This window comes from Eumetopias jubatus, unplaced genomic scaffold, assembly GCF_037043125.1.
Source record: "Eumetopias jubatus isolate StellerSeaLion01/CBP00866 unplaced genomic scaffold, mEumJub1_p1.0 scaffold_7, whole genome shotgun sequence".
Lineage (NCBI taxonomy): Eukaryota > Metazoa > Chordata > Mammalia > Carnivora > Otariidae > Eumetopias > Eumetopias jubatus.
In genome coordinates this window covers 71,948,325-71,973,304 of record NW_028274813.1, presented here as the reverse complement: position 1 = coordinate 71,973,304, position 24,980 = coordinate 71,948,325, and the positions used below count along the sequence as shown (strand labels likewise).

General features: G+C 45.9%; 1 protein-coding gene across 8 annotated transcripts in view; it reads right to left on the bottom strand.

The window, feature by feature from the left end:
* Positions 1-16: 16 nt before the first annotated feature.
* ACIN1 (apoptotic chromatin condensation inducer 1) overlaps positions 17-24,980 on the bottom strand; it is a 34,008-nt gene continuing 9,044 nt past the window's right edge. For 2 of the 8 annotated variants that reach the window (XM_028114921.2, XM_028114923.2), the window contains 15 exons: positions 20,955-21,040; positions 18,003-19,271; positions 17,297-17,512; positions 16,705-16,820; positions 9,186-9,327; positions 5,678-5,720; positions 4,701-4,834; positions 4,451-4,603; positions 3,793-3,934; positions 3,319-3,464; positions 2,790-2,897; positions 2,543-2,650; positions 1,979-2,303; positions 1,765-1,865; positions 17-960 (listed from right to left, as the gene is read on the bottom strand). In XM_028114921.2, coding sequence (XP_027970722.1) covers positions 634-960; positions 1,765-1,865; positions 1,979-2,303; positions 2,543-2,650; positions 2,790-2,897; positions 3,319-3,464; positions 3,793-3,934; positions 4,451-4,603; positions 4,701-4,834; positions 5,678-5,720; positions 9,186-9,327; positions 16,705-16,820; positions 17,297-17,512; positions 18,003-19,271; positions 20,955-21,040 — 3,416 coding nt within the window. In that variant the 3' untranslated portion in view covers positions 17-633. Of the gene's footprint in view, positions 961-1,764; positions 1,866-1,978; positions 2,304-2,542; positions 2,651-2,789; positions 2,898-3,318; positions 3,465-3,792; positions 3,935-4,450; positions 4,604-4,700; positions 4,835-5,677; positions 5,721-9,185; positions 9,328-10,787; positions 10,837-11,095; positions 11,240-16,704; positions 16,821-17,296; positions 17,513-18,002; positions 19,272-20,954; positions 21,041-24,980 lie in introns of those variants that run through there. The other 6 variants (XM_088024676.1, XM_088024674.1, XM_028114922.2 and 3 more) reach the window with 6 other exon arrangements.

Genomic DNA, 24,980 nt, shown 5'->3' with positions numbered 1-24,980 from the left:
GCCAGTCACACACTAGTTAAAACTAAGTCAGATTTTTATTATTTTCCATAGACCACATCATTTAATAATAAAAAAAATAAAAATAAAAATTGAACAAAAGGAAAAGGTGGATATAAAGTGGAACCGGTGGGCAGAAGGCAAGGGCTGCAGGACAGAAGAGACTGGGAACTGCAGGGGCCCTGGGACTCAGGAGGAGATGCTGATTCAGCTCATAGGTGACCCAGTCCTGGCCCCGGCTGTTCCCAAGAGGGGGTTGTGAGTACCCAAAGGAGGTGGTGAGCAGGATGGAGGAAAAATGAGAGGTCTGGGGCTCTTGGCTGTTCCCCACCTCTGGGCCAACCACCTCCCTCCCTAACCTAGCTCTTCCCTCTCAAGACTCAACAGTGGGAAAGGAGAGTGAGGAGAGGGCTAACTCCCAAGAGATAGGTTATGGGGGTGGGGCTCTGGGGGGGAAAGACGGCCACGGCTCCATTTGGTATGTGGGGACAGGTGGCAGCCATACTTGAGCACTGGGTAAATGGTGTGAAAGACCCCTGGTTCTAGGGCGGTGGAGATTGTACCTATCCCTCTGTGGCCTCGAACCCCCCAGGGCAGGGTGGCTGATGCCTGCAGCTCTCGCTCATGCGTTCCCGGCTAGCGGCGCCCACCCCGGTCCCGCACAGGCGTGCTCCGACTCCGGCTCCTGCTGTGGCGCTTGGTGTCTCTGCGGTCCCTCTCCCTGCCTCGCTCCCGGTCCCTCTCCCTCTCCCTCTCCCGATCACCCCTGTCACGCTCCCTTTCCCTCTCTCTCTCCCTGTCCCTCTCTCGGCTGTGCTCTCGACGCTTCTCCCGCTCCAGCTGTCGGTTCCGTTCCCGTTCTGCTTCCTTCTCCCGCTCCTTTTGCTCTTCCTCTTCTTGCTCCTTTCGCCGCTTCTCCCGCTCCTTGGCCCGTTCAGCCCGCTCAGCCTCCTTCTGAACAATCTGCAGCAGGCAGCAAAGGCAGAGAAAAGGCATCTCAGCCCCGCGCACGCCAGTCCCGCCTTGTCTGTATTTCCCTGGGCCCTGCCCTAGCTCAGGATCATCACCAGCTTTGCTGTTAAGCAGGAAGGGGGTTGTCAGCAATTACACCTGTCTTTGTCTCCGGGTCCCAATCCCTCCAGGTGTTCGCCTTTTATACCCTCAACAGGCAGTGGCACCATCCATGCCTTGCCTCTGGTATTTCCCCAGCTACTTAAGACGTGAACAAACCACTTTTCCCTTTAGCCGAGTACATCAGCCTCAAATTCCCAAAAAGGCCCATTACGAAGAAACTTAAATTTAAAAAGCAAAAAATCCTAGGGGTGCCTGACTGGCTCAGTTGGAAGAGCATGCAATTCTTGACCTTGGGGTTGTGAGTTCAAGCCCCACATTTGGTGTAGATTACTCACCAAATAAATAAAAATTAGAAAAAAAAAAAAGGCAAAATATCCTAGAAATAAAAAAGCAGAGAAATGGTTTCTCAGCTAACTGAAATCAATTTCCGAGAAGGATGGTTGGCACAGACAGCTTCCTAGACACACAAACCCAGTTCCTGTCTTTGTGTTGACCTTGGCACTCTTGGGTTTGGCTTCTCTATGGCGTACTGTCACCTGGTTCTTAAAACTGCCTTTCCGTGATACTTAGTTTCTTCCCTTATCCTAAGCCAATACCTGAGCCTTCTCACACCAGTAGTCAAGTGACTCTCCCCCTTGCACTGCTGTCAAGCCTGGCTGCTACTCAAGAGTGGAGCATGAAGTGAGCACTCACCTGGCTGTCAGTCAGCGGGAGCCAATAGATGCAGGGAGCTGCCTTGGTCTTACGGAAAAGGTCGTCCAGCAGCTTGGCAGGCGGTTCCTCCTGAGCTTTCTCTGAGGTGGAAGAAAGTGAGTCAGACCTTATGCCCTATGACCCTGTGTGTCCCATCCCATTTGGGTTCCTTTCCCACCTACTAACAGGTGCGTGTGTCCCCACAGCTAAGTACCTTTCTTCTCACTCTTCTTTTCTTTAGACTTCGCACGTTCCTTGCGGCGGCGGTCACGGGACCGTGATCGGGAACGGGGACCTTCTCGAACTTTGTCCCGATCCCATTCACGCTCTGATCGAGTTCGCTCCCGCCGCTCCATTTCCCGTTCCCGCTCTGCCCACTGTTCCCGCACCGCCCGCTCCTGCTCCCGCTGCTCTGCCCGGGGGTGCTGTGGTGGCTGTGCTGGGGGTGGGGGCGGGGGGTGCAGGGGCCGTGGTACCCCCTGCTCCTCTGTCTTAGTTTCAGAGGGACGGTCCACCAAGAGGCCCCGGTGATAATCCAGCTGTGGGTAGAGGAGGGACAAGGACAGTCAGGACGGAGAGGGTAACACTCCCACTGAAGGAGCCCAGGTACCAGGGCATACAGGTTCTGAAGCCCCATGGTTCAACGAAAAGAACCAAGGGGTAGGAAGAGGGAGAAGGAATCTCGGTGGCTGCAGGTTTGGCCAGGATCTCAGCTGGATTCTAGCAGATAATGGCCTCCCCTGCCCCTCCCCCTCCTTCCTTTCCCTAGGTTTCTTACCTCATCTTGCTCAGCATAGTCAGCACAAAGGAATTTGGGATTGGACTGGGGCCATTTGACCCCATGTAGCGCTGTGCGGGTGGCAACTGCTTCTTCTACTGTTGAGTACTGGTGGAGGAAGGCAGAAGGCAGAGGGTCACAACAGGCCTCAATCCCTCCCACTTGCCACAAGGCCCTTGAACCTGCCCACGTTGGTTACAAAAGGAAATGTGTGCCACAGCCTAGAGAATCAGCTTCCTCCCCTCACCGTGACAAAGCAGTGAGATTTGATCTTGTCAATCCAGAAGGCCTCTTCCACCAGAGTTCCCGTCCGGCCCAACAATTCCTTTAGTTGGCCTAAAGTGAAGGGACGCACCTGCCAAGGAAAATGGGAGTTTCCGAGTCTTGAAGAAGGCAAGAACAATACTCCTGCAACCAGTCTTCAGATTCCCCAAGTATCGGCCACAGGAGTATAGCTTCAGAGTATGGGCACAGAGGGGTCAGGAACTCTCCCATGGGAATGAGAGAGGAGCGAAGAACGGTTAACACTAACAGAGACACTATGACACTATGATACTACGTGCCAGGCCTTCCACAAATCCTCCAGACAACCCTGCAGAGGCTGATACTTTGTCCCCATTTTTCAGATGAGGAGACTGGTTGTGAGAGATGAGGTCAGTCGCTCAGTAAGTGAGTAACCGGCAGATCTAGGAGTTGAAGCTCAGTAACAGGAATCCAAAACTCAAACTCTTTAACCACTAAACAAGGCTGGGCTGTGGGAAATGACTCCGACTCACCAAATTGGAGATGTGGACGATGTTACTGATCTTGCCCCGGGGAGGGGAGGGCACCTGAGCAGTTCGGACTGGGTCATCAATTGTAATGGAAACTCCAGACTTTTGCTGGCTAATGGAACGTCGAGTTAAGGTATCTCCTAAAGTCACTATCAAAAAGAGCACATGAACAGTTTTCAGCAGGGAGCAATGCTGGCTCTCTCACCTCTGCTATGCCTTTCTCTCATTCCCTACCAAGCACTGTTCCACCTAACTGTGCTGAGCATCTACAGTGTGCAAGGTACTGTCTAGGCTAAAGCTCCTCACTATGGAGATTCAAAGTTTCTAACCTCACTCTCAAGTAGCTCAATAACTAAAAGAGGAAGATAAAACAGCAATGCAAAAACACTATAATAAAAGGCAGAAAACATTAAATGCTTTTAAAAGAGGTCCAAATAAAGTGCTCTGGGAATTCAGGGAGCTGCACGCTTCACCCACCTTTCTTTACTTCATGCTCCACAGGTGGGGGCAAGGCCACCTCTACTGAAACCTGGGGAGGTATAGGGGGTTCTGCTTCAGGCTCCTTCTCCTCTTCCTCTTCCTCCCTTTGCCCATTCTCCTGGCCCTCTGCAGCTACTACCTGTAAGGTATCAGATAACAGAGGAATTCTTAAACTCCAAACTGGCACGTTCTTCTCCGCCTCGTTTCCTTAGAGAGGGTGGTACAGTAAACCTAGCATGATCCTTCCACTAGGAGAAAGATTTCATTCTCCTCCACTGGATCCCGGGATTATTAATGCCTCAGTTCTGCCATGAGGAAAACGAAAGCAGGAGTGGGCAAATTTTTTCTGTATAGGGCAAGATGAGAAATATTTTTAGGCCTTGTGAGTCACACAGTCTCCGTTGCAACTATTCAACGCTGACGTTATAGCACTTAAGCAGCCAGAGATAAGAGTAAATGAGCTGGTGTAGCTGTGTTTAATAAAATTTTCTTTATTATGGACAACAGGTTGGATGTGGTAGTCTGCTGACCCCTAAAAGGGCAATTAGCGCAACCCTCTGCACAGATGGCAGATTTCCCTTCCAGGACTCTACTTTGGTTGCCTGCTTGGGAGTCCACTGCCCGCTCCCCTGATGCTGGGGTGCAAAAGCCTTACCTGGGTGACAGTCCGGCATATCTTCAGCCCCTTGTCATGGGTTCCATCATCACCATTACGCTCTGTCTCATCCTCAGAGATTCGGGAGTCGTCAGCATGAAGATCCACAATAGCCTCCTGCCCCGCCAGGGGTTTGATGTCGGGGATGAGGCTCTGGGACACAGATACCCCCCACCCCGTTACACTGGGCCCGTTTCTACTCCCACCTCAACGTGTCTCATCCTCCCCTCCCCGGCTCCTCCCACCTCACCTTGAGTGACTCGGTGGTGATACTGATGGAGGGTTTCTTCTGTGTGGTGGCTGTGCTGGCTCCCCAACGCCGCTTCCGACCAGGCTGGCCCCCCTCTGTGTCACTGTTTCCAGCTGGCAACCCCTTGGTAGCTGCTGTCCCCAAGAAATAGGACCAAATAGTTAGATGGTCTTAGGTCCTCTGCTGGCTCACACCACTAACACCTACAGATAGCCTTCGACTGGAATTTCAGTAAAAGGTTAACTTAAGGAAATTGTATTTGGGAGCTGGGGAAACCATGCCTCAGAGTGAATAATAAAAGGACTGGAACCACTTTCTGACCAATAAAAACTACTGATCTCTGAAGGCAACATTGAATGGGTAACTAGGGTGGTGAGCAGTTTAAACTTTTAGTGGTAGAACTAACGAAAGTACTGGGGAAGACAGACTGAGAAGGACATAGGAATGCAGAAAAACAAGACTATGTGATACTTATATCTAAGTAAAGTTAGTTTAAGATTGTGACATGATCTGATCATGCTTTAGGTTCATTTTCACACTATGACTTCATATTAAGTTATAAAGATCTATTACACTTTTGTCGATTTAGAGTTCCTCACTGGGAAAATGTTAAAAATGAATAAACTACTACTAAACATTAAAGAAAAGTCCCTCAAACCCACTGCTGGTTCTGAGGGTTCAGATATCTGAAAGAGGAAATGCATGTAGGGCTAGATAGGAAATGGTGAGAGAGACACCTCAGTGTCATTAGTTAAGAAAAAATGTGACCTGGGAAAAATGACAGTAATTATCTGAAGTTCTGAATTTCAAAATAGAACCCTACATATGCCAAGAAGATGTAGATTTGCTGGATGGAGGGAATGGGGTGGGAAGGGGTGACCTAAGAATGCCACTGAGAGGGAATGGGAACCTATTTCTTTATGAACTGATTTTTATGGTACTCCTGACCTTTATCAGGGATTTGGGGCTAGACTTACAGACAACGGAGATCTTCCTCTTGAATGATTTGGGCAGCGAGCTCTGTATAGAGAAGAAAAGGGGGGGGAAAAGAGAAAGAGACACACCCCACAGAGAGGGGGGAAGGAGGTTAGATGGGGCAGTCTTAGCATAGGCTCCAAAGACACAGAGAGAGAGAGACACAGAGACAGACAGAGACCAAAACAGAAGCGGCAAACGGCAAAAACGAAGCAGAATCAATGCAAGTTAGAGAAAAAAATAAAATCAAACATCACAGCAGGGAAAAGTCATCTAGTCCATACCACACCTGTGTATTAGCTTAACCAGAAATAAGCTGGAAGAGGAATTCAGGAGCCTCCCAGCCCTTTAAAGGCATGGGTCTTGCCCTCTTCCACTGTCTCTACAGGTTGAGAGGACGCCAAACCCAACAAAATATGCCCAGAACTGGGTCATCTAGTCCTCCTTGGTCTCCTTGCAAACTCTCAGAAAACACGAGGAAACAAGGAAAACCAACTTTGGGATGATCACTGCAACAAGGTAAGCCTCCTCCTTTTCTCAATGTCTTAGCCTGACATCCATTGACTGTGGCTTTGAGTCACTCGGACAGCAGCCTGTTAAGGCTGTCCACACCCCTACAGTGCAGCACTAGACCCACCAGAGATGAGGCTTCCTGAGCCAAGGGCCAGCAGAAAGACTTTCAAGGTGTCTTTGGTAAAGGAAGGGCTTTTTTTTTTTTTTTGAGGGGCAGATTGTCCCCAGGGAGCCTCCAGCTTTCCATCCCACTATACAGAGCTCTAGCAGAGCCTTACTGTTTCCTCTCCAACAGGGCTTAAGCCTCAGGGGGCTCTGCCAAGGACCAGAAACTCCCAAACCTGCCATCGAGCAAGTTTCTGCCCCGAACACTGAGTGGGAGAAAGACTATGGACAGAGCAAAAAGAGAGAGAGAAAAGGGGATTAGAGTGTTTTTAGATTTAAGTGCTTATTTCTGGAAAAACTAAGACCTACCACCCTTCTAAAGGGTAGGGCAGGACGCTCTTGATGAAATCCCCTTTCCCCGTCCACCCCCCAGCCCCGTTTGTGTCGTCTAACCAAGTCTCCTTGGTCTCTGTTAAGGGCCAGCCTGACCCCTAGCCAGGCCGCTCTCGATGGGTAAGTTAGTGAGGAAAAAAAAAAAAAGAAAGAAAGAAAAGAAAGAAAAAAAAAGGTCTTAATTAAAACAGGAAAAACATGAACCAAATAAATAAATAAATCCAATAAAGAAATCAGAAAAATAAAGAGAAAATAATCAAAATAAAAGATTAAATAAAAAGAAGAAGAAAATAAAGAAGAAAATAACTAGGAATATGACAAATGTTCCAGGTACCATCTCACACCTGGGATCTTCAGTTCAGCCAATCGCACCTCACTGTGTACTGTATCTAGTCAACCGCCGGTCCAATCAGAATGAGCCCTCCCTGCTAGGCGCTGTGCAATTGGTGGGGGGTTGGGTTGGCAAAAAAGGTGGGCGCACGGCGTGGTGGTCAGCACGGCACTGCCAGAGTCCTCCCAGGGGCGCAGGGGGGGCGGGAGGAAAACGTGTGGGGGGACGCTGCCCAGTTTCCATGATGTCAAGACAGTTCACTGGCGGTGGCCAGGCTCAGCGAGGGGTACGGGGGGAAAAGGGGCAGAGACATCAGTCCCAGCCCTGTAGGGGCATCATCTTGCAGTCCCTGATGAGATGGCCTCTGAGTAGCAGGAATGGTCCTGGCCTTTTATCGTGAGAGGCAGGCAGGACCCTATGTCCACCAGTGGCAAGATCCAGCAATACCACCACCCAATACTTGGAATCCAGGTGATGACTTGAGTCCCTTTCTCCTCTGCCTGTAAATGGGGAAGGGGTCCTCTCACCGAGTGGGATCATGGAGCCTCTGATGAAGGCAGCCTGGGGGTAGTAGGTGGATAGCCCCAGGACCTGGCACACATTCAGCAGCAAGGTCAGAATACTTTTCTTCTGAGAGTTGTGTGTGGCATCTCCTCAGGGACTCCAGCTGAGACAGTGGTTCCAGTCAGGTGGATGGATGAGCCCCTGCCTCCAGGGATGGAGGAGAAGTTGGAGCAACCAACATGCTGCCCTTCACCATGGACAACAGGGACCAAAGGAAAAGTCCATCTGATGAGCAAGTGGTGATACATGGCTGGCTGTCATCAGCATTAAATCCCTGGGCTCAAACCCTAGACTTCTCTGCAGGGCTCCTAGTCGTTACAGCTTAAGCCGAGAGCCTCCACTCGGTATTTTACAGCACGGCACTGTGATCACAAACATTGACTCTTTAGGAGGTCTTGGTGCCCTAGATGGGGATCCCAACAGTCTGTAGCAAACAAGGCAACCCACAGTCCTCAAAAGGGTAAGGGCATGTGGGCAGGCGCCCCAGCACTGACACAAGCTCTTCTTGGGGTGTCCCAAATAGGGAGATGATGCAAGTCCACCCCTTTCCAAATGCTTTTTGCTTTCTCAATACAAGTCTCTCCAGAACAGTGCTCTTCTTGGCCCCCTGATGTAAGCAAGGCAGGGAGGCAAAAGGGGGCCCATCACAGGATCCCATATACATGCCCCCCTCTGGCCAAGACACCTGGATAGCAGACTCGGCTCTGATTGGGCAGCTCAGTAGCAGCGGGTGGGTCCAGAGGAAGAGGCGGCATCAGCGATTGGCCAGTTGGGCAGGGTTTTATTTTACGGGCGGATTACCGTACATGAGGTACTTGGACAAAGTTTTACGGGGAAGAAGGACCTTGTAATAAATAATATTCTGCACATCAAATCACTTTCACCGGCCCCCACCCCCGCAACACACACCAAAGAAAGGCTACACACACGACAGTCCCTCCCATCCTGTTACCCCAGTCCCAAACCCAGCTAATTCTTTCTCTATTACTTTAAGAGCCAAGAAGACTTCGCTGGCTCTGATGGGGGGAGCCCCCTGAATTGGGTGCAGGATACGAGATAACATATATGCCAAAAAAGGAAGCAGAGGAGTCAGAAATATATGGAGAAGGGGCCTTTGGGATCACCCCAAGTGCTGGCTTCTTAAGTAGCTACATCTCTGCAATATGACCACTAGAGGGCAGAGGAGGAACAAAAATTCCTCAGCACGCCTCCTCGGCTGAGAACCACCAAAGCCCACTAGATGGCGTTGAGCTCCCTCCCACAAGCTTTTAAAAAGGAGGGAAAGCTAACAGTTACCACAAGGAAAGCTGGGCCTGGGTCTTGGATAAAGGTCCATTAACTGACTTTTCCTTTAGTTACAAACTTCCAAGAGTCTGGACTGCACTTCCCCAACAAAGAAAGAGGAATGAATGAGCCCTGTCCCCATAACAAAGGGTCTCCCTTGCTAAACCAGCGAATTCTCCCTTGGCCCTATCGTGATCCAAAGTTGGCCTACCCCCTTCTTTAAGCTATCCCACTGTGTAAGAGGGATCACCAAAGTGGTCTACTCTTTCCCCTAGGCCCACTCCTGCCCACCCACCCCAACAGGTGGCTTGGAAATTTACCTCTTTCTTCTCCTCATCTTCAGCACTGCCCTCTGGGCGGTCATCATTGCTGACTTGGTCTGCAATAGGCACGGGGGGTTCTGGAACCTCATTTTCAGGTCTGTTTTCACTTGTGTCCATGGTCACTTCCTCCTTCTCCTCACTGACAGTATGGGGAGAGGTAGGGAGGGAAGGGCAGGAAAGAATCAAGGGGAAGAGAGAGCAAGACGTTAGGTTTTGGGTCAGGAAACCCCCATGCCTCATCACTTAGGGTGGGGTTGGGAGGGCTGCTTTTCAGATGAGACTAGAGACCCTGCCCCCACAGGAAAACTGGGAAACTGTTTTCCTTGGGGAAAGAGCACAGATCGTAGCAACCACAGCCACCCACTGCCCAGATGGGATAAAGCTGTGATGTGTGGGGTCAAGACTCCCAACTGTTTTTAGGTAATTCGCCAGAGTACTCTTACATGGAAAGGAGAAACATACTCCTCTGGACACAGTCCCTCAAAAGTGTGATTTGCCCACAACCATGTGGCCTCCCTATCCCCTGGCCATAGGCATCTTTAACAAAATTGCATGAGAAATTAAGGGAAGCCTGATTGCTTAAGAAGACAAGAAAGAATGGCTGTGGCAAGTGATCCCAACCTTGTGTTTATAATCAACTGCTTAATAAGGCCTAGCGACCCACAGGATGTGGAAACAACAGGAATGGAGAAATTGGGAGGGGGAGTGGTTGCAGGGAAAGTAGGGCTGGGGAGGGTTCAAACTTCAATAAGGACCCTCTCATCCAAAAGGAAAAATGACAAATGCTGGAGTCTGAAAGCTCAGAGAAGAATCAGGCCACTTTTACCTGCTCAGAGGTGTAGGAATTGTTCTCACATTCGGCTTTCACCCAGTTTCTCCCACTCCCTCATTCCAACTTCCAAGAGATAAAGAGAGCAGGCCTCCCAGTCGGGACACACCCTCCCCCACACCCTATATCCCCTCCCCACTACAAATCCTGAATCCCCCCCACCCCCACTCTGAATCACATAAGTTAGCTCCCATTTCAGGCAACGAATCCCAGAGATGCACTTCAGATAAACTATCTTCCCATCTCCTTTTTGTCTTCATCCCTAACTTCTATCTCTTAATCTCACTCCCACTACCACCCAAACACTGGGGGAAAAAAATCAGATTAAGATGATCAGGGGCCTAAGACCCAGGAGAGGGGAAACCAAGCCTCCCCACGCTGATAACCACCACCAGAAAATTCAGCATTCCCCACAGGCTGACTGACACTCAGAGGTCAGAACAGGCTCCCCAGAGCAGGCAGGGAGGGATGCACGGGAAGGGGGAGGGGAAAATCGGAACTGTGCCCCCAGCTAACCGGCCCCCACAGAAACACGCGATTCAACTGCCTAAATCTAAAGAAAAGACTTATCCAAAAAAATACCTATTTCCCACACGGAGAGGGCAAGTTGGGCCAATTAGAAATCAGGCAGGAAGGACAAAGGGAGAAAGCAGAATGACTGAAAACAAACCAAAACGAAAAGACGGAATGAAAGCCATGGGGAACAGAAGGAAGAGGAGGTAGGCTAGAGCGGTGGGGAAAAGGGATACATGGAAATGTGAAGCTCTCACCCTTCTTTGCTTTCTGATAACATGATTTTTTTTCTCCCCCTGGAAGTGCTGTTTATCCCTTTCTGGAATGGAAGAAATAACAAAAACCAAACAAAAAAAATCCTAAAAAATTAAAAAAAAAACCCACAACACCTTCCTTGTCCCAAGAGCCCACCACCTCCTCCCCAGCCACCCGATCCAGAGAGAGAAAATCGAGATGCAGCAACTGGGGATCCAAAAAATGGTAAATGGAAGGGGAGGTGGTGGTGGTGGTGGTGAGGGGAGGCTAAAATAGATCTGGCTTTAAGAGATAAGCGTTAAGTCCTCACGGCAAACCCCGAGTTCGGCTGGATTGGTCTCTCTGGAGAAGGAGGAGGAAGAGGGCCAGGCTGCTGGTAGTGGCTGGCTCTATTGTATTGGCGGAGCGGCGGCGATCAGCCGGAGACATGCAGGGGAGCCATCTTGCCACTTACCCAGCAGCCCGTGTGTGCGGATGGGGGAGGGCCCTGCTGCAGCAGGGGAGGGGAAAGAGAAGAGGGAGGGCGCTGAGTGAGCAAGGTTCTTATCCTCTGGCAGGCCACAGGGAGCTCACTGCTGGCTCAATAGGCCTGGCCCTTTTCCTTCTTTTCTCAGGTTACAACAGCTACCAAGGCCTAACCCCAGAGGGAAAGGGTGCGCTCTCCTTGTCTTCCCAGGGGGAGGGGGCTGGGTGGAGAGGACATACAAAGTTACAGCTGCTTTCTTGGAAGATTCCAGAGAATAGAGGGAAGGGAAACAGCAGAGCTCGGGAGTGAAAAAATGATTCAAGAAGGAAGACAACAAAGCCAAAGTTGAAAGAGACACAGAATGGAGGGTCATGAGCAATTTTTTATGTGCCCACCTCCCTCTATCCTAGAAGCCAGTCAGCTGTTCCTGCGGGGAGGTGGGATGAGAACAGGCACTACCCAATCACTACAGTAGCTAGCTGGCTGCTCACCCCAAGCAATGACCACGTGTTATTACTCCAACCTGTCCTTTCTCCAGGGATGGCGGGAGGAGAGGATAGCAGAGTTCCTTTTGGAATTATCAGTAGAGAAGGAGAAAGGTGTCTCTGAAGAGATGACAGACAACTTTGTTTCACAGAGTCTTTAATAAGGTCACCCTGCCCCGGGGTCCACTGGAGCCAGAAAGGAAAAGGATAAACAGGGCAAGGGGACCTTGGGTAGCTGAAGCACGAAGGCCACTTCTTGGAACAAGGGCTCCAAGGTGGGGGCTCCAAAGTTAGATAAGAAGCCGAAGTGAGAGAGCTGTTACACGGGGTGGTGGGGTTCTGCTGGGCCGGAAGTGTTTGGGAACTAAATGGAAATTAATCATGGGCATGTTCACCAGACTAAATGTGAAATAAGAAGCTGACTCTAATCGTTCAAAAAAAGCACTCAGTAGACGCTCAAAAAGACTCCTTTGTTGACTGCAAAGGTGATCCTTTTGCATCCTAGTGGCAGCAAAGGTTTAACAGTAAGGTATTTAATCAAAAGCTTGGTATCATCTCATTTGTAATACCAGAGCTTTCAGCCAGAATAAATTTTCCTCCCCATTACTTAAAATCTGGTACATGCCGACTACATGTTAAAGTGGTCATGTTTTGAAAGTTCCCTTTCACTTAGTGGTCCCTATCTGTTCAGTAAAACTGAGAGCTCTACAGTCAAGCTGGCCAGGGCCCAATCATGGCCCGACCGTGCTCCCATACAAGTTCTGTGACACTGGGCGAGTCTCTGATCCTGTGTATCTCTTACTTTATCTGTAAAGTGGGGATCACAACAATACCTAACTCATGGACAGTGTGATAAGGCTTTGCCCTTATGAGTCTGGCTTGGACAACACTCCAAGTCAAGGTAAGGATACGCATAAAATCATGTATATTTAATAGGCCATTATCTCATTTGATACCACCTAATGGAGCTTTTTCTGAGTTTTCTCAGAATAGACTGCGCTTTCTCTGATGCGAAGGCATTCAGTAGTTGGTCTGACAGGTTTTCAGCAGGGACCTCATCATTCTGTATAATAACCACTGGTTGACTTGCCCCTCACCTCCACCTTGCAGGATTCCTCAAGGTCAGGGACTACATCCCTTAATCCCTAGCCCAGGGCCTAACACAAAGAAATGCTCAGTAAATATTTCTGAATTAGGCTGTCATTGTGTATATACCAAGTGGACACTTTAATAATTGCTTGCTGAACTAAAAGTTTTCTTCTTCTTCTTCCTCTTCTTCTTCTTCTTCAAGTAAGCTCTACGCCAATGTGGGGTTTGAACTCATGACCCCGAGATCAAGAGTCGCATGCTCTACCAACTGAGCCAGAAAGCACCCCAAACTTTTCTTCTTAAACATTATTTTAGATGGAACTCCCACAGAGAATGTTACCTCACAAAGAATGTTACCTTCCAACATCCTCAAATAAATGTTCCCTATCCATCAATTGTCCTAAGATAGTTTCAGCTGCCAATACGCCTCTCCAGAAGTAGCTTCCTTGGAGGAAGAATTTTTCTTTCACTGGAAATTCTTTCTCATTTTTTCAAGAATAAGAATTTTACGACGTTATCCTTGGCCTTAAGACACAGTGAGTTTGTGCCATCTATTTCCCCACAAACAATTCTGTGGGATCCAAGATTCCTAAGACTTTATTTTCATAAGAAAATGAGGAATCCTTGAAACTGCCCCCACAAGGGACTCAAATCTATTTGCAGGATCGGTCCCAAAACCTTGTTAGCTACTTGTCAGAGGCCCATGCAGCTTTTCTTTGTAGTCCTTTTTAAACAAAAGGCATCTAGGCATCTCCCTTCCCACATTTAAGTTCTTGCACAAATATTTCTGATATCTTTGAAAAATCTGTGAAATTGCATGGGGGCTTGGGGGTGGGAGAGCTCTATCCATAACTGAACAGCACACAAAGCATTTGCAGCCCAGAAGGAAAGGGAAGGACAGAACTACTTGGAGACTAACAACATCACATTATAATTCATATCTAATTAAGAGTCAGAGAAACTAACAGAAAAGGAAATTTCTACAGGCGTGTTTGAATTTTAGTTACTGTAGAAAATTCATGAGGAGCTGAGGACCTGATATGAAATAGTGGGATGTGACTATTCTCAAGCAGTGAGACTTAAATACAGAATACCGGTTTCAATCTTGGTTTCAAGATAACCAAGGATGATATGATTTTGGGGGTATGTTCTTAGATTCCAATTTCTCAGTAAGCAAATGCTATTGATGATAATAAATTCTACTTTTAAAAATTATGCATTATTTGGCATATTGGTACTGTAGATTCCCTGGAGAGTAACCATTACATTGTCATATTGGCTTAAAGGACTATTTTCTTCCTGGTACTCAGACAAAAGGACAAATTAACATAATAAGCCAAAAGCCCAAAGCTGCTACTGCCTGTAAGGGTTGTGTACTCAGGAAAGTTGTATTTAGAAAAATTCAGGTTTGAATTAACTACTGCTGGATAATACAGTTGCTCACACAAAAGTTCTTTTCTCCCCCCCCTATTTTTTTTTTTTAATGTAAAAACAGTAGCATTATTTTCTGCTTATGAAGACACTTTTGTTATATCCACAGCAGGCAGAAGATTGGATTTTGGAACATGGCTCAAATGAAATAGGACTGAGGGCTCACAAATTCCTGCTCCAAGCAATGACAAGATACCTTACCTCATAAATTAAGAATTCCTCAGGGCACAATCAGAATCAGAATGGATTTAACAAAGCACAGAAAAAGTTAGGCAATCTCTTCCAGGTGCTGACAGGTCCTTGAAGTCTTTTTTTTTTTTTTAAACACTTTACCGAATCAACAGGCCCTAACTCTGTCTTTTGTTGAGACAGGAAAACCGAGGTTAAGCCACAAATAGTCTTTTCCATTTAGCACTGCTGATCCCACTTTTAAAATTGGCCAGGGGCTCCAGAGGTCACTAGGCTGAAAACTAGGACTCTAGAGTGATGAAAGACTAGGACTGTTGTGAATCAGATGCAGTAGGGCTTCCAGAAATGTAGGTAAACCTCTCAAAGATTCATTTACCAAATCCAATGCCAGAATAGCCTATGAATTTAAACCCTTGGGCATGTCTTTTTATTAGGCTGCTGAAGAGACCATCTGGAAGATAGGCAGAGGGAAAGTGGGTAAAGGGGATGTGTGTGAGCTACTCCTGAGCTCAGATTGCATTTCTCACCTATAGGCTGCTTCACTGAAGCGTGCCTACGCAACAATGGACAGTCTCAGTATTTGCCACTTGCCTGTCACCTTGTTGGAATCAATGTGACTAGATTACCTCAGTCATAAAATGGAGGATCAAGGGCACCTTTACATGGGGAGAAAAACTCTGTACAGGACTCCAAGCTTCATATGCCCTGGACTTGCATGCTGAAGTCCAGAAATAAAGATGTTTCAAAATAGCATCAAGTGCCATTTTGCTGCCAGGATCTCACAGACCAACTGAAGTTTTAGGACAAAGCAAAACCTTTTCAGAAAATTACTTGCTTCACAAGGGGTATAGGAGGCAGTTCCTCAGGCCCAATTACTAGCAGACTGTCAACACCTATTTCAAAGCTGCCCTTATACAAAGGACATGCTGTACCCCCATGGGATGGGGTAGGGGAGGGCAGGAAGGTGTCACCCCATTTCCTCACCGATGGTGTAGCTGGGGAATCCTGAACACCTTCCAGAATCCGCTGGGTTTTCACTTTATGGTCCTAGAAGAAAAACCCTCTCCAAAGGATAACGTACCCACCCCAAAAGGGAAAAACAAAACTTTTCAAAGGAAGTAGAGTGAACTTTTGACTTTCAAACCAAAAAAGTAACGGCCACAAGATGGCAGCAGAGGCAAGACCGTTAGAAAAGACAGTAACAAGGGTATACCCCCAAGACAAAAGCTATATAGATAGTAAGGAATACAAAACTAGTATTAAACCCGTAAGGAAATGAGATAATAAATCATGTCACCTGCCCACCACCCTCCAAAATCAGAGGTAAGATAGTCTGAAGCTCTCAAAAGTGTGTGAATTATTAGACTTTTGCACAAAGGAGAAAAATCATACTGGTAGTACTAGTGTTAAAAATGACATAAAAACCAACATAGAACAACTTTAGGCCAACCGTCTACCCTGGATGTTCACTAAAGCAATACAGGATTCTTGATGTCTAAAAGCTAAACAATCTTATTTCCAAAATATTTTGCTTTTCATTTCCCATGGGACTCTAAAGCCAGGAATTTGGGTTCAACAGCTTTTTAACATATAGTACCTAGCGCAGAATAATGAACGAATGATATACCTGCTCTTACCTGTATTTTTCTAGAACTAAATATAAGAAATAAAAGCTGACATTAATTAAGTAAATGGTAAAAATCAATCCAAGGGTCTTAGGGGCCCAAAAACAAACTTCTGATTGCATATGCCTCACATTTTGCTGTACTGTATCCCATAAGAACTAAGATAGACGGTGCTTAATAAAAAGACAGCTAATAACTAAGGAAAACAACAGAAACTCAAAAACAACACCCTCCTGTGACTTTCTTGGTAGACTCTTGATATCCTTTATTAAACTCTGTTCCCAGGCTCAGATGTAGCTGGTAAACTTGAGTTAAGATGCCCTGAGTCAACTCCCTTACACTGCCTTGAGTTTGGAAACCAAAGCCTCTGCTACCTGCTCCTCAAAGGAACTATTTTGGTCAGATGATCTCAGAAATGGGTTTCCTTATGCTCTAACCACCACTTTTCAGAATACCTTAAGAATTCCGGTGGCAGCTCTCAACATAACAACTGAGGCCTAGCCTTTGTCCAGATAAAGCTCTGCCTTTGTTTTAAAAGGAAACTAGGACTGCTTAGTCAAAGAAACCCAGGGAGCAAAGAACTATTCCAAACTCCCAGTCCCTTGTTATACCCCAGCTGAGATAGATTACTTACACAGTGTGATGAATCCTTTCTGATTCTGGTAGGTGAGCGGTCTGGGTCTCTGAGGTTTGGGGCTGTGTGGCAGCTGGTGGCTCTGCCTCTTCAGCTTCACACTTCTTTGGGCTCCCCTGTCAGGACAAACATAGCAAAACACCCATAGCAACGTACTTAAATCTGCTTGGTTCCTCTTCTTTAAACCTGGAGCTGGTAATAAAAGACAGTGGCAGCTCCACACTTAGCCCTATAGATCTTTGTTATTTTCATTTACAAAGTGGAATGGAATGCTGCTTAAAGAATTTCTATGCCAACAATCATTTCATTAGAATTCTTTTTTGAGAGAACTGAGAAAAGGCTTCCTTTGGGGCAGAAAAAAAGGAGACATTCTGTGCAAGTGACCCTGGGAGCCCTGGAAATGAGAAACCTGATGCCTAGCCTCCTTATAGAGCTTTCATGAACCAGGGAGCTAGAACGGAGTTCAGTGGAATCTTACAGGTATCCCCAACCATCTATATTTCTACTGAACCTTATCCAGGCTAGCTAAGACAAAAGGGAAAATCATGCCTAATCCTCCATCTCCTTCTAGGGAGGGGGCATGATAGCCTACCCGCTCAGGTTGTAACCTCTGGGTCACATGCTTTTCAGCTGGCTCAGGTTGGCTCAAATGCCTCACTCGGATAGAGGATGAGGTGGAAGTCCTTTCCTTTGGCTCAAGGACCTGCAGTTGTGGCACTGGTGGAGTTGCAACCTCCTGACCAGAAGAGGGATCTTTGGTTTCAGTGTAGCTGGTGCTGCTGTCCCTGGAGACTCCAGGGCTCAGAGACTGAAGAAATGAAGCACATAAGGCAAATCATTTTATATGGTATATATTCAGTACATCACTGAGTTTTCCAGCTTCCGTGGACTCAGTTAATACTTTGGACCCTTCTCTCCCTATGTTTATTCCTCTTTGAGTTCGTGATCTCCTTGACTTCCTAGAGTATTCAAATTATTTATTAAGTCCCAAGTAGGTGCTAGGATACTAAGATACCCATGTAAAAAGGCATGTCCGTATCTTCAAGTTTATAGTCTACTGAAGATGGGTAAATGATTCAACTTTGGAATTAAAGGGACTCAAAAAAATGAAAAAGGACTCTACTTAGGGATCAATGAATTAAAAATTAGACTCAGAAATGATAGGAAAGTAATCACTGACCTGGGGAGTAAAGGAAGCTTTTCCCATTCCTGCCAGAAATTATAATAGTTCTCCTGGGGTTGAAAAACACTGGAATACAAACAAAACATCAACACACCCAAGATTCTCCCACACTTACTTTTCTGCTGTTGCTTGAAGCTGAACGAGAACGGGAACGGGAACGGGAACGTGACCTGGACTCTGATGTGGATCGGGAGCCCATCTCGGATCTACCACGAGGGTTGGTGTGAGTACGTGCCCGAGATACATCTCTCTGCTTGGATCTTGGAGATGAGTGAGACTGAGAGCCTGAGCTGTCAGGAGAGCGAGATCTTGATCTAGAACTGGAGGATGAAGAGGACGACCGGCTTGAGGAGGAGTCAGCTGACTGTTTTAATCTGTGGCTTGGGAGAAGGGTATGAGAAGCCCTTCTACCTTCCTTCTGTTCCAACGACAGCTGTGTCAGAGATTCCTCAGTGATCCCTTTGGCCGGTGCTAATTCCTCGATTTTAAGAGGGAGTGGTTGAGCAGATTTTTCTGACTCAGTTTCAAGACCCTTCTGGGGTGAGCATTCAGCTGGTGTGCTTTTCTGAACTAGGGGCAGGACACTCTCCTCTGGCACTTTGTCTGCTAGAGATTCTGCTTTGGTGTCTGCAGGACTTGACAAAGGAGACAGGCCTCCCACCAACTGGACAGTATGCTGAGATACTAATAGCTCCCTGGCCTCAGCATCTGTATTAGGAGGAGATAGCTGAGTGAGGACAGGGGGAGCTGGGCCTTCCATGGGCTCTATTTCTTCTTCACCCTGGAGCTGTGCATTAGGCGGTGGAGAAGATGCTTCCTTGGTAAGTAAAGGTGGGGGAGTTTCCTCCTCACTGGCATTCTGCTCTGGTGGTAGCACAAGAGGGGCCTTCTCCAGATCTTCAGTCAGTCGAGGAGGGGAAGGGGACTTTGATTTTTCCTCCAAGCCTTTTGAAGATTTTATTTCCTTTTCTTCTTCTTCAAGGGAAGAAACTGTTTTCATTTCTTTCTCCTGCTGATGTCTGGCCATAAGACTTCTTCTGGCTTCTTCCTGGGACCTTGTCACTCTTCCTCCTCTCTCTAACCCCTCCTGTTCCTGGGATCTTATGGTTTGGGGTCTCTCATCTATCACCTCCTCTGGTTTTGCTCTGGGCATCTCTTCCCCCTCTTCTGCTTCAAGTTGTTTCATGACTGGTGCATCCCTAGATTTTTGTCCTTCATCTTCCTCTTCCTCCTCCTCCTCTTCTTCCTCTTCTTCCTCCTCTTCTTCCTCCTCCTCTGTTTTCAAATTTCGATCTGCTCTGACCCTCAGATTTCTGGAAGGTGTTTCTTGATCCTCTTCCTCCTCAGCCACCTGGCTACACTCAGAGAGTTTAGCTGCTCTTGCCTGAAAGAAAAGATATACAGTGGATCCAAGTATATTTGCTCACTATCAACAGAGAGAAAAAAGTATCTCAGGAGATACACATAAGAAGGAGAAACTCAATGATACAAGCTTGCATCCACACACACAAGTGTGGCAGTAAACAAGCATGGTCTATCAAGCTCTTACGGGGATCAAAAGAGACTGCAAATAGAATACAATAATGAAACCGCTACTAGTTCATTTTTTATTTTTTTATTTTTTTTTATTAAAGATTTTTATTTATTTATTTGAGAGAGAGAGCGCATGAGAGGGGGGAGGGTCAGAGGGAGAAGCAAACTCCCCGCTGAGCAGGGAGCCCGATGCGGGACTCGATCCTGGGACTCCGGGATCATGACCTGAGCCGAAGGCAGTCACTTAACCAACTGAGCCACCCAGGCGCCCCTACTAGTTCATTTTTTACTTTCAAGCTTTAAAAATAAATACAAACTGGGGCGCCTGGGTGGCTCAGTTGGTTAAGCGACTGCCTTCAGCTCGGGTCATGATCCTGGAGTCCCGGGATCGAGTCCCGCATCGGGCTCCCTGCTCAGCGGGGAGTTTGCTTCTCCCTCTGACCCTCCCCCCTCTCATGCTCTCTGTCTCTCATTCTCTCTCTCTCAAATAAATAAAATCTTAAAAAAAAAAATAAATAAATACAAACTGAACATCTAGAAAGTGGCAAGGGGGTGGGGGAACTTACCTATCATCATTTAATGTAACTATTTTTATCATTTTGGTATATTTATTTTTTCCTCATTTCTTTTCCATAGTCATAATCATAACACAGACACACTTTTGTGTTCTGGCTCACTTAACACTGTATCATATGGCTTTAAAGTTCTAATTGAATAGTTGTGTCTTTTCTAATAATGCACTTTAGGAATATAAACCAGCCTGTTAACTTTCATAATTAAGTTTTAATTTATATATATTTGCTTAGAAATCTGAGCAGACCTAATTAGAAAACAAAAAACCAGCTCTTTCGTCTGGGCTGCCCACATGCCATCCAGGAAGGAAGACCCGGAAACTGCGGGCCACCTGAGCCACAACCACATCAGCAAGCACTGGAAGCCAGAGGAGGCCCGGGTAATGCTGGAGACACACATCATCACAGGATCAACTTCAGCAAATATCACCCAGGTTACTCTGGAAACGTTAGTATGAGGCATGAGCACTTAAAGAGGAACCAGAGTTTCTGCCCATCTGTCAACCTTGACAAACTACGGACCTTAGTCAGTGAGCAGACACGGGTAAATGCTGCTAGAAACAACCTGGAGCTGCTCCTATTCCTGACGTGGTGCACTCAGGCTACTACAAAGTTTCAGGAAAGGGAAAGCTCCCAAACAGCCTATCATCGTGAAGGCCAAATTTTTCAGTAAAAGAGCTGAGGAGAAGATGAAGGGGGCTGGGGGGTGCTGTGTCCTGGTAGCTTGAAGCCACATGGAGAGAGGTTCATTAAATGCTAATGAGTGCTTTTGAAAAAAAAAAACAAAAACCACCCCCCCAAACTCCCATAAATGAAATAAAAATGAAAAAGTGGAAAAAGAAGAGGACTACAGAAATCTAAAGAAACACAACTCTGAAAAAGTCTTAGGAGGAAGAGAAGGAGGAGACATCCAAAGCAGTATCCAGAGAAGTGATAGATGCTTTAAGAGATATTTGAGTTACCTGTCTGACCCTGGATGATCGTCTTTCTCCTTTCCTTGGTTTATCATCATCAGATTCACCTTTCTCTTCAGAAATAGAGCTTTTTCCTATCAAATGAAAGAAAATCAAGTCAGATTCATGGCATAAACATTCATTCAAGGATGCTTTCTAAAATTCAATCATAGCATATATTAGCTGGTCAATACATATCTATATTAATTTAACTTCTACGCAGAAGATCATGTAAAGTTCTAAAGGGGGGGGGGGCGCCTGGGTGGCTCAGCTGGTTAAGCGTCTGACTCCTGGCTTTGGCTCAGGTCACGATCTCAGGGTCCTGAGACCGAACCCTACGTTGGGATCCGCACTCAGTGGGGAGTCTGCTTGAGGATTTTCTCTCTCTCCCTCTGCCCCTCCCCCTGCTCCCATGTGCTCGCTCGCTTGCTCTCTCTCAAGAATAAAGAAATAAATCTTAAAAATAAATAAATAGGGGCACCTGGGTGGCTCAGTCATTAAGCGTCTGCCTTCGGCTCAGGTCACGATCCCAGGGTCCGGGATCAAGCCCCGCATCGGGCTCCTGTCTCAGCGGGGAGTCTGCTTCTCCCCCCACCCCCCCTACTTGTGTTCCCTCTCTTGCTATGTCTCTGTCAAATAAATAAATAAAATCTTTTGGGGGGGGGATTAAATAAATAAATAAATAAAAATAAAGTTCGAAGGCTCTTATTAATAATTCCTGCTATGCATGTCTGGAATATTTTCAATATCTCAAAGCCAATTTACATATTATGAATAACTCAAATAACTATAAAATTACCACCCGGTGCTTCATAACTACCAGGGGCTTCAAACTGTCTTGCAGGGATGTACAAAGTGCCTCTTATTTCTATAAAATGTTGTCACCATTTTTCTGGATTGCCTATTGCTACCACTAGTAGTTTTGAACAAAATATGATGATTAACAAACCAATCTGCGAAATGACAATCTCATGAGATAAGTACTTAAATGAATTGTTTTTAGGCCCTAAAGTTTCTAGAAATTACTTCAAGCCACTGGACAGGGCTTCAGAAATGGGCCCTCTCAATTATGTTTTTATATAAAGAGCTCAAGGTGAGATGTCTTTTTGAAAGGAAAAGTAAGTTCAAGAAAGCTTGAAAACAACCACACTAGGTCGTTTCAAATAATAACTCCATGTAAAACTGGAAAAAAAATTTTATTCACATTCCATGAAGGAAGGCAACTGTGCATAAATCACTTAAACAATTTGGTCTTGGGGCACCTTGGCGGCTCAGTTGGTTAAGCGTCCGACTCTTGATTTTGGCTCAGGTCATGATCTCAGCGTCATGAGATTGAGCCCCGCATTGGGCTCTGCACTGAGCGTGGAGCCTGCTTGAGATCCTCTCTCTCCTCCCTCTGCCCCTCCCCACTCTCCTGCAATTGCTCTCACTCTCTAAAAAAAACAAAAACAAAAACAAAAACACACCAATTTGGGTCTAAATGTCTTGACCAAGAAAAAGGCAGCGACGGACTGAAAGATTTCTAAGTTTCCTACCAGTATTAAAATATTATACAAAATAGGGGCGCCTGGGTGGCTCAGTCATTAAGCGTCTGCCTTCGGCTCAGGTCATGATCTCAGGATCCCGGGATAGAGCCCCTCATCGGGCTCCCTGCTTGGCAGGAGGCCCGCTTCTCCCTCTCTCACTCCCCCTGCTTGTGTTCCCTCTCTCGCTGTGTCAAATAAATAAATAAAATCTTAAAAAAAAAATTACACAAAATAGCAATGCAAATATTGATGAGAAATCAGTTTAGAAAACAGCCTCAAGATGAGTATATTCCAGATACTTAGTTAGATTGGGCTCAATTTTAATATGGTACAAAAGGCTCAAATGATCCACAAAACCATGTCCTACACTAAACTGGCACAAATAAAACAGATGGTGTAGGCTCTAACCCAAAGTCTTACTTCTATATCCCAACAATCTAAAATGAATTAGTCTTTGCTTCTGTAACTAAAAGAAGAAACATAAAATGAACTAAAAGACTGCACATGTTTTGTAAAACTTTACTCCATGATCACTTTACTCACAGGATCTCTGAATATATACCATTTCATATCTGGCTTATTGAATAAAGACTTGCATTATGGGTGTGTGTACAGGATCTATGGTTAGGATATATAGTAACAGGCCAGATTCTCTAACAAACACTGAGGAATAATCTGTAAGGAATTAATAAATAATGTGATTGTAGTATCAGTAATAATTTCATAATTAAATAACCCGGAATAGATTTTTTACAAAATGAGTAAAACTGAAAAAAAATTTGTTTTCCATTAATTTTAGATAAAGTTCCTCTACAAGTTTAAAATAAGCAATTTTTATAGTTTAACAAAAAAGAAAAAAAGGTAGAAGCTGGGGGGAGGGGCAAACAGGCAGAGCAGAGAGGATTTTTACAACACGGAAAATATTCTGTATGATACTGGAATGATGGGTACATATTACACATCTGTCCAAACCCATAAAACATACAACTGAAGAGTGAACTCTAAGGTAAACTATGGATCTTGGGTGATTATGACTTGTTAATGTAGGTTCTTCAATTTTAAAAACTGTACCACAATGATGGGGGAATGCTGATAATGGGAGAAGCCATGCATGTGTGGGAATAGAAGGCATACAGGAAACCTCTGTACCTTCCTCTCAATTTTGCTATGAACCTAAAACTGCTCTAAAAAAATGTCTTGGGGGGTGCCTGGCTGCCTCAGTTGGTAGAACATGTGACTCTTGATCTTAGGGTTGTGAGTTCAAACCCCGTGTTGGATGTTTTTATAAAAATTTAAAAAAAAAGTCTTAAAATTATCCAGATGCTTAAGAATTAAAAAATAAATAAAAAAGAAGGGGTGCCTGGGTGGCTCAGTTGGTTAAGCATTGGATTCTTGATTTCGGCTCAGATCATGATCTCAGGAGTGTGAGATCAAGTCCCTCGTTGGGCTCCTACAATGGGTGTGGACCCTGCTTAAGATTCTCTCTCTCCCTCTCCCTCTGCACCTCCCTGTCCCCTTGCGTACTCTCTCTCTTACAAAAAAAAAAAAAAAAAAGAGGTTAACTAGGTTGGAGGAACAATAATGATCTGAATATTGCAGATATTTTAACCTTTACACAGACAAAAAAAGATGAGGAAAATTATACAGCCAAGTATCAACTGAGGTTTTTTTTTAGTTTGTGAGACTATGAATGATTTAAAAACTTGGGTTTTTTTCCTAGTTTTTCCAAATTTTTTTTTAAAGATTTTTATTTATTTATTGAGAGAGAGAGAGAATGGTAGAGAGAGAGCATAAGAGAGAAGACGGTCAGAGGGAGAGGCAGACTCCCTGCTGAGCAGGGAGCCCGATGCAGGACTCGATCCTGGGACTCCAGGATCATGACCTGAGCCGAAGGCAGTCGCTTAACCAACTGAGCCACCCAGGAACCCCCAAATTTTCTTTAATAAATACATACTACTTTTTGTAATAAGAAAGTAAGTATTTTTAAAGGGATAAAAAAATCCTATTCTCTGGAGAAAAAATATACTCTTCAAATCCTATGAACAGCTAAAATTTATAGGCTAGACATCCCAAGTACTGGCTTTTATCATTCCAAATTCATTTGTTTATTTATTTGACAGAGAGAGAGAGAGAAAACGCGTGTCCATCCACGCGCACAGGCGCTCACAAGCAGGGGGAGTAGCACACAGAGGGAGAAGGAGAAGCAGGCTCCCTGCTGAGCAGGGAGCCCAATGTGGAGCACCATCTCAGAACCCTGGGATCATGACCTCAGCGGAAGGCAGATGCTTAAGAAGGCAGATGCTTAACCGAATTAGCCACTCAGGCATCCCTACCTATCACTGCAAGTTCTAAGAAACATGCTGTTTTCTTTTTAATTTAAAAACAAGAGTTATATGCACATATCTAAAGCCATACTAAAGATGCTTTGTGGTGAGTAACAAGCTCTCCATAAGCATCCATACGCTCTGAATAAATACATGTGATTTTAAGCGGTGGGAAAGACATGTTT